This window comes from Lathyrus oleraceus, chromosome 7 (genome assembly GCF_024323335.1).
Source record: "Lathyrus oleraceus cultivar Zhongwan6 chromosome 7, CAAS_Psat_ZW6_1.0, whole genome shotgun sequence".
NCBI lineage: Eukaryota > Viridiplantae > Streptophyta > Magnoliopsida > Fabales > Fabaceae > Lathyrus > Lathyrus oleraceus.
The window spans coordinates 281,593,640-281,609,099 of record NC_066585.1 but is presented as its reverse complement, the minus strand read 5'-3'; the positions used below and the strand labels follow the sequence as shown (position 1 = coordinate 281,609,099).

At 34.7% G+C, this 15,460-nt stretch overlaps 1 protein-coding gene across 1 annotated transcript; it reads left to right on the top strand.

Moving 5' to 3' along the window:
- Window positions 1-2,606: 2,606 nt before the first annotated feature.
- LOC127100362 (polyol transporter 5) lies at window positions 2,607-9,742 on the top strand. Its single transcript, XM_051037501.1, has 4 exons — window positions 2,607-2,868; window positions 2,972-3,213; window positions 8,174-8,254; window positions 9,461-9,742. The coding sequence occupies exons 1-4, from the start codon at window positions 2,736-2,738 to the stop codon at window positions 9,740-9,742; spliced, it is 738 nt and encodes a 245-aa protein (XP_050893458.1). The 5' UTR covers window positions 2,607-2,735.
- Window positions 9,743-15,460: the final 5,718 nt, after the last annotated feature.

Below are 15,460 nucleotides of genomic sequence, written 5' to 3'. Positions count from 1 at the left end.
ACCTTTTATGAAATTATGCATTTGCTCCTTGTTATTTATGCTATGATTTAGGCACATGCATAATGAAAGTTTAAACCTTTCCCATGAGTCACACAATGATTTCATTTCCGGTTGCTTAAAATTTGTAATTTCAGCTCTTCACTCAGCAAACTGAGTACTGGTGAAGAATCTCTCCAAGAATTCGTCCTCCAATTCTTTCCATGTCTGTATAGTTCCATTTTGAAGGCAAAGCAACCAAATCTTTGGCTCTTCCAATTAGCGATAAACCAAACAACCTCAACTTGACTTAGTCTTCAGTGACCTCAGCTAGCATGCACATCGAGCTTGTTTCGTAGAAGCGAGCAAGATGCTCTCACAGGTCTCTAATGGTGTTCCCGTCGAACGAATTGTCTTTTAAACCTAAAAGCCCATAGTTATTTATATCAAATTTAGCAGGATATGCCGGTACAACCCCTCTAAAAACATATCATTCATCAGTTCTTTTGCAGTAGTCCCCCATAGTGGGTGGTGGTGGTACAACTACCATGGTGATTTCCTCTTCAGCGTCCAAAGAAATCATCAAATTATCTTCTACTAAGATTCTTTGAGCTAAAGTTGCTTCTCTAACCACTCTCCTGATGGCACGTGTAGTCCTTTCAATTTTGGATTGAATGGTGTCAATGCCAATCCTGAGTTGCGCATACACAAACAAGAAGTATCTCAGTAGCACTCTATTTAAACAATTTACAAGAAAATAAAAAACTAACTAAACAAAATGTTTCACAAGCGTTGCCTTATTGAAATTATCAACAGTCCCCGACAACAGTGCCAAAAACTTGATGATTTCTCAGAAAGTGTATCGATAATGTCACAGTAATAAAAAAAATCGATTCCACAAGGACTGCTATTTAACAAAACAATAGTTGTGCACGTATAAAAAGTAACAATTGGGTGGGGGTGACTTTTAATGCAAAAAAAATAAAACTTGTTCTGAAATAAGATGAAAGTAGCCAGGTTTTGTTTAAAATCCCTTATTTCTCCCTTGTTGATGTCTAATACATTACATGAATGAGAAAGTCATTATATTTTCACATCGAATCAACACAACCATCATACCCAATTCCTTAGTGTATAGATAATTAGTTCTCACTCGGGGTCTCCTATCCCTATTCAACCAGCGTAAGTGAAATTAGGCGATGCAATAAAACGTTAATTCAAATGTCACTACTCGGGGTCTCTTATCCCTATTCAACCAGTGTAAGTACAATAATTTCCCTAGTTCTAACACATAGAATAATGGTTAGTATTCCCCTATGTGCCCAAGAACAGATTAAAATAGTATCTCACGTAAAAAAACATTAAGCAAAAGAGGAAATTGAATAGAAATATAACTCCAATTATTCATGCAATGACAAATTAAACATATGTCCCAACAGGTTCAAAATAAGTTCATCAAACAAAACCTAACTTAGAGATGTTTACCTACTCATAACGATACAATCAAATACCAAGCAAAGATATGAAGGTTGCATCTGAAAATCCTTGAAGAACTGACCTTCAATGCCTTCCAATGCTCTCAAAATCACCCTCTTGGTGCTCTTTACCGTCACTTTCAGTCTCAAAATGCAGAATCCTTGAAAAGATGCAAAAAAAAACTCGTTTTTATATCAGTCAAATAAGTCAAGAACGCGTCAGAATAGACCTAGAAAAGGATATATCGCGCGAGTGATAGGTTGCATCACGCACGCAATGCTGACAATAATTTTCTATCACGCGTGCGATGCCGCACATGATTATTTCAGTAACTGTACCTGTTTTGCTCATTTTTCCATCTGATTTTTACTAAGTCATTATTTCTTCATACTTAATCATTTTTGCATCTATCTTTGATCTTTATCCTTCAATTTTTCTCCTCTTTGACTTGTTTTAATCCGTTTCTTCAACCGAAAACATGCAATGACAGAGTGTCATCACAAATTCACACAAAATTCACTAACACTCGTGTTTTTCAATCCCTCAGAATCAAGATACGTGGTTCTATTTCGATTCAAATCTTCAATTCACTATGAATGAATGAGCAGAATCAATCACACATGCATCACGTACACTCGTGTTTCCCATTCATAAATCTGAATTAGGGCTCTAAATATAAATTGTTGGAGCACAGGGTTAAAGATGAAGAAGATGATGGAAGAGAGAAAGATAAATATGTAACTAACTTTAGATGAAAAATGATTACACGCAAAACTATTACAACTGAAATGTGGTTAATAATTTATACTATTAGAACCACTCTAAATGAAACTCAAATTAACTCTAAAATATAACTAATGTGAATTCGAATTACACTTTAACGGATTTTCTCCTATGCTAAACACACACAAGCAAAATATAGTGGCAAAAAATTGAGACTATTTTTATCTTGGACGTGAGTGTCTTATGTGACCAAAAGATTTGTTTTATAATTGATGCATTAATATCAATCACTAATCTATTATTTTTTCTACTCTTGTTTTTTTTATGAGAATCAATCATTAAGTTAGTTAATTAAGAAAACAAGAAATAGCCTAACTAAAAAATATAAGAGGACCGGCATCCTAATTTCGGTGAGGTTGAGATGATAGAAGAATCTACTTCAGAAATTGCAATGATTGATTGACTAACAGACACTAACAACTGACTAGTGGCCAGCTATCTATTCAAAGCTACCCAAGATCCAAACACAATCATCATCATCCTTATTAACAAACTCAAAGATGGCTGAGGGAGAAGCAACAGAAGCTTTGAAATCTCTTGAAGATTTTGATCCTCAAAACAAGTCCAAAAGGAACAAGTTCTCTTTTACGTGTGCTATCTTGGCTTCTATGACTTCTACCTTACTTGGATACAGTGAGTACAAAACAATCATACCGTAAACTCATTTCTATTACTAGATGAATCTATGTGATCATGCAATTTATAACAACTATATACGATGTTATTGTTGTAACAGATATTGGTGTGATGAGTGGAGCAGCCATCTATATCAAAAGAGACCTTAAAGTAACCCACCTAAAGATCGAAATTCTCCTATGCATCATAAATATTTACTCCCCCATAGGCTCTTACATAGCAGGGAGACTCTCCGATTGGATTGGTCGGCGTTACACAATTGTTCTCGCCGGAGTAATTTTCTTCGTCGGAGCTATCCTTATGGGACTTTCCATGAACTATGCACTATATGCCTTGCGATCGATATTATAATTTTTCTAAGCGTTGGTATCATAGTCTTAATTATCGATATTATAATTTTCCAATAATAATAAATCAAAATATGATAAATATTAGTGTAAAAAAAAATGTTTTGTTTGCATGCGGATTAAATTTTATGCACTATATACTATATGCCTTGCAATCTACATTGGGGGTAATGAGTGAATCATAAATATGCATTAGTTCATACTATTAATCTGTTACGTGGTTTTTTATTGCTAATATTATCAAAGAGGCATCAATTTTCATTTTGGCAAGTGGTACATTCTGGTTATATGACAAGCAAATTTTTACCGTTAAAATACTTTATTAAATATAAAGTTATAGAAAAGACATGGAATAATGGGATATTCTTTTACTTTATTAAAAGAAAGTATGTTGTAGTATTAAAAATTTGCTTTCAGTATGTATCATGAATTTAAAGATTCAAAGCCAAAAATAAAATTAAAGTCTTTAAATTTAAATTAATTAAATTCTTACCCAATAATTGTTAAACTATTATAATGATTTGTGGTGTGGTTGGGTAGTACCGAAAGTTTTAAAATATAGATGGAATTTGAAACAAGCACAATATATGTAATTGAATATACAGTACATGATTTATAATAATAACCACGTAGCAACTTTATATCAAAATAGAATTTATTAATCATTGAAGTAATCAAATTCATTAAAGTTTATAATTCTAAATTTTGATTTGATGCTATATGAATAACATGTTAAATGATATTTACTATTATAAGACATATTTAGATAATTCAAAGATGGATCATGATTTATAGTTAATGAAATTAAAGTGTTTCTTAACATACTTGTTACTTGTATATCCAAAGATATACATAGAAATTAAAGTGTTTCTTAACATACTTGTTACTTGTATATCCAAAGATATACATAGAAATTAAAGTGTTTCTTAACATACTTGTTACTTGTATATCCAAAGATATACATGCATGTTATTTTGAGAATGATTAATTCTTCATCAAAGTATATTCATTTAGTATCGTTTTATTTTATTGGAATGTATTTATGCATCACCCAAAGGTGAATTTAGCTACATGATTAAATTTAAATTAGCTTGAATCCATAGAATTTATTCAAAGCATTAACGTATGAGCGTGTTTTTAAATGTTTGCAGTTGCTACTAATATGTTTACCTTGGCAATGCAATGACAAAGTTCAATGGGCTGAACTATGCTGATTGGTCTGAAATGATTCAGTTTCAACTGGGTGTTATGGACTTGGACATGGCATTGATAATGGATGAGAAGCCTGCAGCCATTATGGAGGACAGTACGAAAGATGAAAGGTCTCTTTTTAAGGCTTGGGAAAGGTCCAACGGGTTGTCTTTGAACTTGATGAGAATGACAATGGCTGAAAATGTTAAGCCATTTATACCCAACACTGAAAATGAAAGGAGATTTATGAAAAATATGAAAGAGTATTCAAATTCTGAAATCACAGACAAATCTGTTGTGGGAAATTTGATGAGTGAGTTGACAACTAAAAAGTTTGAATGGTCTCAACCCATTCATGATCATGTGACTCAAATGGAAAGTTTGATAGCAAAATTGAAGTCCTTAGGTATGGATGTGAATGAATCTTTTCTTGTACATGTTATCATTAACTCGCTTCCTTTTGAGTTTGGGCAGTTCCAGGTGAATTACAACTACATCAAAGAAAAATGGAACTTTCAAGAAATTAAGGCCATGTTGGTTCAAGAAGAATAGAGGCTACAAAAATGAAAGATCATTCTATTCATCTCACGACTCAAGATGGAACCAGTTGCAATAAGGTCAAACCCGACAAGAAGGACAAGAAGAAGGGCAAAGCTCCTTTAAAGGTTAATAAGGGCGGAGTCCAAAAGGAGAAGAAGTGTTATTTCTGCAAGGAGAACGAACACTTCAAAAAGGATTATCCTAAAAGAAAGATGTGGTTTGAAAAGAAAGGTATGTTTTATGTTTCCATAAAATTTGAATCAAATCTTATTGAAGTACCAAATAATACTTGGTGGCTTTATTCAGGTGCGATAACTCATGTGTCACATATTATGCAGGGATTCCTTTCGATCCAAACCATAAAAGGAAGTGAAACGCTTCTTTATATGGGAAACATAATTAAGGCACGAATAGAGGAAATTGTGACGTATTGATTGATCTTGGATACTAGTTATCATATAGATCTGAAAAGTTGTCTTTATGTACCAAGATATGCTAGGAATTTAGTTTCTGTTGCAAAGTTGGATGGGTTGAATTTTAATTTTAGGATTGAAAATAATGTATTTTATTTATTTATAAATTCATACTATTATGGTTCTGGTATTTTAGTTGATGGTTTATATCGTTTTAATCTTTATGTTAATTTCAAAGAATCTCTGTTTAATATTGAACATGTTGTTGGTAGTAAGCGAAGTACAAATAATGAGAGTTCTGCTTATTTGTGGCACCAAAGATTAGGTTACATATCCAAAGAAAGAGTAATGGGATTGATGAAAGGTGAAATATTACCTCAATTAGATTTTGGTGACTGGAATATATATTCGGATTGCATTAAAGGAAAACACACCAAACAAATATCTAAGAGTTCGTCTACAAGAAGCAGTGAACTCCTTGAATTGATACACACTGATATTTGTGGTCCCTTCGATATTCCTTATTGGGGAGGAGAAAATTATTTTATCACTTTTATTGATGACTTCTCACGTTACTGTTACTTGTATTTATTGCATGAAAAATATCAATCAATGGACATGTTAAAAGTATTCATTGATGAGGTGGAAATTCAATTGGATAGGAAAATAAATATAGTGAGGTCTGATAGAGGTGGTGAATATTATGGAAAGTATAATGAGAAAGGAATGTCCATGTCCATTCGTAAAGTTTCTCGAAAATCGTGGTATATGTGCACAATATACTATGCCTGGCACACCATAACAAAATGGTGTGGCTGAGAGGTAGAGTCGTACTCTCGTGAATATGGTTAGGTCAATGATAAATTATAGCAATGTACCATTATCATTGTGGACTTATGCATTAAATACTGTTGCATATTTTCTTAATAGGATTCCTAGCAAGGGAATTCCTAAGACTCCTTATGAGCTATGAACATGAAGGAACCTAGTTTAAGGCATCTTCATATTTGGGAATGCCAAGCTGAAGTAAGGGCATGTAATCCACATGAAAAGAAGCTTGATGCAAGAACCATTAGTAGTTTTTTCATTGGGTATCCTAAAAAATCAAAAGGGTATAGATTTTACTATCATAATCATAGTATGAGAATAATTGAGTCTGGTAATGCTCAATTTATTGAAAATTCCCAGTTCAGTTGGAGTGAGAAATCACATAAAATGGATATTATGGAGACTCGTGAAGAATATTCTTCACCTACAAAGTCTTCTCGGGTTGTTGTCCCTCTGGTTGTGGTACCGTCATACAACACACATAGACAACAAATTAATATTCAAAACCCATAAAATAAACATATAGTTGATGAACCGATTGACAATGTACAAGTCACAAAAGAGTAAGAACAAGTGAATGAAGAAACACAAGAAATAATAGTAAGAAGGTATGAAAGGCAAAGAAGACCAGCTATTTCGAAAGATTATTTTATTTATTAACTTGAACATGAATGTGACTTGAGCATCGATGAGAATCCAGTCTCATTCACACATGCCATGGAAAGTGACAATTCTGAAAATTGGATCAATGATATGAAAGAATAGTTAAAATCAATGGATGACAATAATATATGGGATCTAGTTGAGTTGCCTAAAGGTTCAAAACAGGTCGGATGTAAATGGGTCTTTAAGACCAAACGAGACTCGTAAGATAATATTGAAAGATATAAAGCTAGACTTGCCGCCAACGGTTTAACTTAAAAGGATGGTGTTGACTACAAAGAAACCTTTTCTCCTGTTTCATAGAAGGACTATTTGAGAATTTTTTTAGCTTTGGTGGCTCGTTATGACTTAGAGCTTCACCAAATGGATGTGAAGATCGTCTTTCTAAATGGTGACTTAGAGGAAGAAGTGTATATGGCTTAACCTGAAGGGTTTGTTACTACAGGAAAGGAAAGTTTAATGTGTAAATTAAAGAAGTCAATATATGGACTAAAGCAAGCTTCCAGACAATGGTATCTCAAATTTAACAATACTGTTTTGTCATATGGTTTTGTTGAGAACATCGTAGATCGGTGTATCTATATGAAGGTTAATGGGAGCAAATTCATAATTTTAGTCTTATATGTTGATGATCTTTTACTTGCTGCCAATGATTTTTCTTTCTTACATGATGTAAAGAAGTTTCTCTCCAATACATTTGAAATGAAGGATATGGGTGAGGCATCATATGTGATAGGAATAGAAATATTTCGTAATAGATCACAAGAACTGTTGGGATTGTCTCAGAAAGGCTATATAAATAAAATATTAGAGAGATTTAGAATGGATAAATGCTCTGTTGGGATAGCTCCTATTCAAAAAGGGGACAAATATAGTCAAATGTAATGTCCCCAAAATGAATTAGAACGAAAGAAAATGAAGTTTATTCCATATGCATCAATAGTTGGGAGCTTGATGTATGCCCAAACATGTACTCGACCAGATATTAGTTTTTCCGTTGGTATGTTGGGTTGATATCAAAGTAATTCCATAATGGATAACTGGAAAGCTGCAAAGAAAGTTCTTAGGTACTTACAAGGCATCAAAGATTACATGTTCACTTATAAAAGATCATATCAACTTGAAGTGGTTGGCTACTCAGATTCAGACTTTTCAGGATGTGTGGAATCAAGAAAATCCACATTTGGATATGTTTTTCTTCTGACTAGAGGAGAAATATCATGGAAAAGTGGAAAGCAGTCCATCATTGCTACCTCTACTATGGAGGCAGAATTTGGGGCATGCTTTAAGGCCACAATTCAATCATTGTGGTTGCGGAACTTCATCTTAGGGCTTGGTATTGTATATAGTATAGCTATTGTAGTTGTCTTCTTCTCTAAGAATGATAAATATTCTAAAGGTGCTAAAAACAAGGAATTGAAGTACTTATCAGTGAAAGAAGAAGTACAGAAACAAAAAGTTTCATTTGAACATATTGGTACAGATTTAATGATAGAGGATCTGTTAGCTAAAGGTTTACCGCCCAAGACATTTGTTGGCCATGTAGAAAGGATGAGCATTATGTAAAAGTCCTTGTTAACATTATAATATGATTGGTATATATACATGTATAGTTTAATGTTCGTATTATATGACACTTGTGAATTCAATTAAGGTTATGTTTTTACTGAGTTTTGTTATTCATATTATACATTACTATTGATATGTGATGACAAGAGTGTCTTTATAAATACATGAAGACACGTTATTGTATCCCTTAAATTTATTTGAATTGGATTGATTCATGATGCATGGAAGGAATCAAGTTGATGAATAATTTGTGACTGTCATGATCCGATCATTTCAATTCATTAAAGACAATGACTTGCTACTTTTAATGAATGGTGCACAATTATAGTATAAGAGTGAAACATCAAGTTTCCACATGAGTCAAGTGGGAGAATATTGGATTAATTCATTAACCCAATAATTATGACTCATATAATTAAAAGTTTGGCTTAAATAAAGGATACTCTAATGTGATTATTATTTGGGTTGATGGATAATTAAGTCAATGGGGTTTTATTTTGAAATTTAAAATATAAATCCCTTTTCTCTCACTTCATGGATATTGGGACATGTCTCTTGGAATGAAATGTGTTTGTTGGAGTAAGATGAATATAAATAAGGACCTTTGGACAAACAACAACACTTTTCTCATTCCTTCTCATTTTTCTCACAAATACACAAAAGTATTTTTATCATCATAGATACACATAAGGAAGAAGGAAGAGAGGAGAGAATAATTGGAAAGAAGATCGAGAATCAGACAAGAATCGGTGTCATGGATTTGGATACGTTTTTACTGTTTTCATAGAAATTGAAATAGTGTGAAAATCATGATATCAAGATTCAAAATATGAAGTTTTACTAGCATTTCTCTCTTCCTTACATGGGGCAAGTTTTATAACTAATTTATGTTTTCTTTAATTATTTACCTTTGAGATTATAAATTAATTGAAGTTAAATTTGAGATTATTATATATTACATGCCAATGAAAAATCGCTCTATGATAGAATGGAATGTAGAATAATCAATTATAGTTGCCACAGATAGTTGAATTCAAGTCTAAAGAAACAAGCTATTTTCAGGTAATTTTGAATGGAGGTATTTTAGTCGGATACATCTCAAACTATGGATTTTCAAAGCTGCCACTCTGTTATGATTGGCGAGTGATGCTTGGAATTGGTGTCATCCCTTCTATATTCCTAGCCATAGCTGAATTAGCCATGCCAGAGTCGCCGAGATGGCTCGTTGCCGAGGGCCGATTAGGGAAAGCCAAAAAAGTTCTCTATAAAATCTCTGATTCTAAAGAAGAAGCTCATCAAAGATTAAATGATATTAAATAGATTACATGATTTTCCTTGGACTGCGGCGACGACATCGTTTCAGTCACAAAAGTTCAAGGCAAAGACACATGAAAGTGAGAAAGTTGAAAAATTTAAGAAAAAATTGGCAGGAAAAGGTTATGCACAATGGTATATAATGGATTATATGGAAGTATTTGCATCAATGGCAAGACTTTACACCGTGCGGGTACTATTACCTTTGGCAACTCAACATGGATGGAAAGTATATCAATTTGACGTGAAATAGGCTTTTCTTCACGGTGATCTCAAAGAGGAAGTATTTGTACAACGTCCTGAAGGATTTATCAAGAAAGTAGAAGAATACAAAGTCTACAAGTTCAAGAAAGGTTTAAATGAGCTTAAATAAGCACCGAGAGCTTGGTACATCAAAATTGAGGCATACTTTACAAAAGAAAAATTTGAAAGGTGCTCTAGTGAACACACTTTGTTCACCAAGAAAAATGAAGGTAACATTTTGAGAGTTTTCCTTTATGTTGATGATTTGATCTTCACAGGAAATAATATAAGCATGTGTGATGAATTTAAAACCTCAATGAAGTTAGATTTTGACACGACTGACTTGGGAAGGATGAGACATTTTCTTGGAATAGAAGTGATACAATATGAAGATGGGGTTTTTATTTGTCAAAGAGGATATGCTCAAGAAGTTCTAGCAAGGTTCAACATGGGAAGCAACAATCCAGTAAGGAATCCAATTATTTCGAGAACAAATTTATCAAAAGATGAGGATGAAACTGAAGTAGATGCTAGGATGTTCAAACAAGCAGTTAAAAGCCTCATGTATCTAACAGTAACTTGATCGGATTTGATGTTCAGAGTGAGTTTGATGAGCAGGTTCATGGAGAATCCAAAAGAATCACATTGGGCTGCAACAAAAAGACTCTTAAGATATCTAAAAGGAACCACAAAGCACGAGATGTAGATTCTACAAGAATGAAGGAAGAAAACAAGTCTTATAGCTTATTCTAGAAGCAATTACGTAGGAGACTTAGATAATCGAACAAGCACTTCTGGTTTAATTTTTATGATGGGGTTTGGAGTTGTTTCATGGGCTTCAAAAAAGTAACTTTTTGTGAGCCTATCCACTACTTAGGCAGAATATATTCCTGCAACACTTTCTGCTTGTCAATGTATTTGACTTTGAAGAATTTTAGAGCAACTTGAAGCTGAAGAAAAGGAAGAAAAATTGATTTTATATGACAACAGTTCCACTATTTAATTATCCAAAAATCCAATTTTCCATGGCAGAAGTAAGTATATTGCAATAAGGTTTCATTTTCTCAGAGACTTGGTAAATGATGAAGTGGTGAGACTGAGTTTTTGCTACTATGAAGAACAAACTGTTGATATAATGACAAAGTCATTGAAGCTCGGGCAGTTTAAGAAGATTTGAAGCATGCTTGGAGTAATGAAGATCAATGTAGTAAGCTAATCACTGAGGAATTAGCTTAAGAGAGGGAATGTTAGTCAAAATATATTTTTTAATTTAGTCCACGTTTCTTAATAAATCCTAGTCCTAAGGGAAGTTATATTATTTAGGAGGAAGTCCTATATTTTAGGATCAGTTTCTTTTATTCCTGTTTCATTTCCATATAGTACTGGCTTTTGACTAATTCCTATTGTAATGGCTATAAAAGCCTGCTTTCACTTTCTAATGAAAAAACACAACTTTCGCTCTCAACATTATTATTATTCTAGTTCTATTATAAATTATACCTCATATTTCTAATAACCCTAAATAAAAACACCGATGAATAAAAAAATCACTTGGAAACTTCAAATCCCTCTCCAGTGAAGCACCATCAACATCACAAATGTGGGCTCGAACATTGTTGTCTAAACCAGAACATGCGACATTACAAGGAATCCAGAGAGATTTTGAAAATAATAACTTTGAATTCGACATTGCCTTCTTCCGCAATAGCAAACTAGAAATTGATAGTGCATTTAGAATTTATTTTTCTAGGTGAAGAGAAACAGGTTATAGGTTATTGAGATTTTAGGGGTTTTGGAATAGATTATGAATTGTTGGGGGGAGTGAAGAGAAACATGAAATTATTATGTAAGAGTTTGAAGACGGTGAAGAAATTTAGAAGTATTGATTCGTTGTGAAATGTAATTTGGGTGTAAAAGCATGAAATTATTCTTATGTATGGGACGGAAGAAGGTGAAGAGACTTGGGAGGTTCGATTCAGAGAAGTAATTTGGGAGTAAAAGGTATTTTAAGATAAATTTCAAATATGAGAAGCGTTTTAACAAAATTTGGAGAAATTACAATATTAGCAGGGCATAAAGTTGGGAGAAATTACAATATTAACAGGGCATAAAGTTGGGAGAAATTACAATATTAACAGAGATATACCTTAAGGAGAATGGCGATCCAAAATGCATCGGAATTTAAAATTTTCTCCTTTAGTGATCCTTACAAATGGGCATGATCAGTGATAGAATCGTTACCTCTTGTGACGATTGAAACCTTTGATGCAGATCTACAGAGCGATCACGAACGTTGAACGATGACAACGCCTCTACTCAGTCCACATGAACGAATTCCTTCAATCTCAGTGCTAGCTGCTACGAATGAAGGCTTTGAGTGAGTGAGTGAGAGAGAGAGAGAGAGAGAGAGAGAGAGAGAGAGAGAGAGAAAACGAAATTGCAACTGCACAAATGCTTCTGCACAAGGGTTCTATTTATAGAACCACTTGTGTGGGCTATAAGCTAAAAAGGCCACTTAAGTGTATGTGGCCCATATCTTATAATATGCCAAAATCACTTAAGCGTGTGGTACCTTACCATATTTCGTATTCTACTTAAGTACATCATACCTTACGATGTTCTACAATTCACTTAAGTGCACCGTACCTTACGGTGTTCCTTAGTTACTCTATCTTTCATCAATCAGTCCTTTGTGTGTGACCCTGTAGGTTTTCGCGGCATTGGCAATTATATTAAATCACGTATTTAACATAATAAACAGTGAGCGGTATCTAGCAACACATCACTGCTACCCAAGACACGAAAATGTCATGTGATCTGACAAATCCTTTTGTGATAATACTTATGTGTATAATTACCCTTTTGCCCTTATGTCTATATTGAACACAAGGCATAGACCGTGTCATCCTTGTCCAGTTCAATATTGGGCCCATAGAAATTTATCCTGTTACGCAGGATGGGAAAATTCCATCTAGGTCACTCATGTCCCTTAGCATGCTTCGTGGAGTACCCATCAACTGTCTTTATGGTCATCCAATTACGGACAACGTTTGAACAGCAACAAGGCACTCGACTCTACATCTAGGGTCCATAGTGGTTTCAGGTCGAAGGGTGGTATACACCATTATCACCATGAGAATAACTTATGACACTTTGCATAACATTCTATATAGTATTCTCATAGCGGGTCAATCCAGTATAAATATTACTCTTAATATTCATACCTATGTTTAAGACTTGATAACTCCTTATCCATGATCCATGAGATGCGATCATCAATCTATATACATAATAGTCTTAATGCTTCAATGTTATCCCACTTCACAATAAAGCTCGACTACGGATACTTTAAGAATAGTGTCCTTATGTTTAATGTGATCTCATGATTAAGTCACACTTGATACATTAAACGAACTAGCTATTATAGGGACTTTATTAAACAAACATAAAAAAGAAAAAGCCTTTTATAATTAATTAATAATTTGATACAAGTACCAAAAGTATTGTCCTCCAAGGCTTACACAAACAATCTCCCACTAGCACTAGAGCCAATCAGGCATACCCCTAATGCCCATAGATCTAGTATGGCCATCATGCTTCTGCTGCGCAAGAGGCTTTGTCAGTGGGTCAGCAATATTGTCAAGTGTAGGTACTCTGCATATTTTCACATCTCCTCTATCTATTATCTCTCAAATGAGGTGATAATGCCTAAGTATGTGTTTGGATCGTTGGTGAGATCTAGGTTCCTTAGCTTGTGCGATAGCACCATTGTCATCACAATAGAGACCAATGGGATCCACAATGCTAGGAACCATACCAAGTTCACTAATGAACTTTTTGATCCAAACAGCTTCCTTTGCTGCACTTGAGGCAGCAATATACTCGGCCTCGGTTGTAGAATCAGCAACTGTATCTTGCTTTAAACTTTTCCAGCTCACAGCGCCACCGTTTAAGAAAAACACATAACCAGATTGCGATCTAAAGTCACCCTTATCAGTCTGGAAGCTAGCATCGGTGTATCCAATTACAACCAGCACTTCCTGACCTCCATATATCAAGAATGAGTCCTTAGTCCTTCTCAAATACTTAATGATATTCTTGACAGCTACCCAATGAGCATCACCAGGATCAGATTGGTACCTACTCGTTGCACTCAAAGCATATGAGACATCTGGTCGAGTACATAACATGGCATACATGATGGATCCTATTGCAGATGCATATGGAATCTTATTCATGCGATCCTGTTCTTCCTTAGTTGAAGGGGATTGTGTTTTTGATAGACACATGCCATGTTGCATAGGTATGAATCCTTTCTTGGAATCATGCATATTAAAGTGTCTCAACGCTTTGTCTATGTATGTACTATGACTTAGGCCAAGCAGGTTTTGTGATCTATCTCTATAGATTCCAATTCCTAATATATAGGCTGCTTCACCTAGGTCCTTCATAGAAAAGCATTTCCCCAACCAAGACTTTACTTGTTGCAGGATAGGGACATCGTTTCCAATGAGTAATATGTCATCTACATATAATTCCAGGAAAACGATCATGTTCCCACTAACCTTCTTGTAAACACAAGGCTCATCTTCGTTCTTGATGAATCCGTATTGTTTTACTGTTTCATCAAAACGCAGATTCCAGCTTCTGGAAGCTTGCTTCAATCCATAGATTGATCTTTGTAACTTACATATCTTTTGGGCTTCTTCTGGTATGTCAAATCCTTTAGGTTGTGTCATGTACACATCCTCAAGAAGATTCCCATTAAGGAAAGCAGTTTTGACATCTGTCGCATCCGCGAAAAACAATCGGCGGGAAAAGCAAACAAACAGAGCCGCCACCGTGCGTTATTTATCCCAAAGGAGGGAAAGGAAACGCTCGAAGTAAACCTGGAAAGGAATGGTCTTACGACCGGAGATTACAAGGTACGAGAGTCGGTTACGCAAGGGGAAGGTATTAGCACCCCTCATGTCCGTCGTACTCGACGGGATCCACGCTCAAAAGAATAGAATAAGGTTGCTAAATAACTGCTCAAAGAATGCACACACACTGGAATCAAACACAGATGGAAGAAGGAGGAAGGTGACTCGGCAGGATGTCGCATCCTGGTCCTACATAGTTTGTCAGAAACAAACATCAGAGTCAACGTAGTTCGGGGATATGGGAAACGGGCTCGATAGGATATCGCATCCTATGCCTACGTATCTCATCTGGAATGAGAATCAGAGCTACCGTAGTTCGGCTAACGCACGCCGAAACAAAACACAACACAAAGACGCTGAGACGTCAAAAGAAACACACAACAGGAAATGGAATACCAATCAATGGGCTTACGTCAAACTCCAGACAAACAAACCCGAACAGGAAACCAAATGCCAATCGCTGGACTTACATCAGACTCCAAACAAAACAAACAAACACACAAAGGAAACCGAATGCCAATCGCTGGACTTACATCAGACTCCCAGCAAAAGAAACACA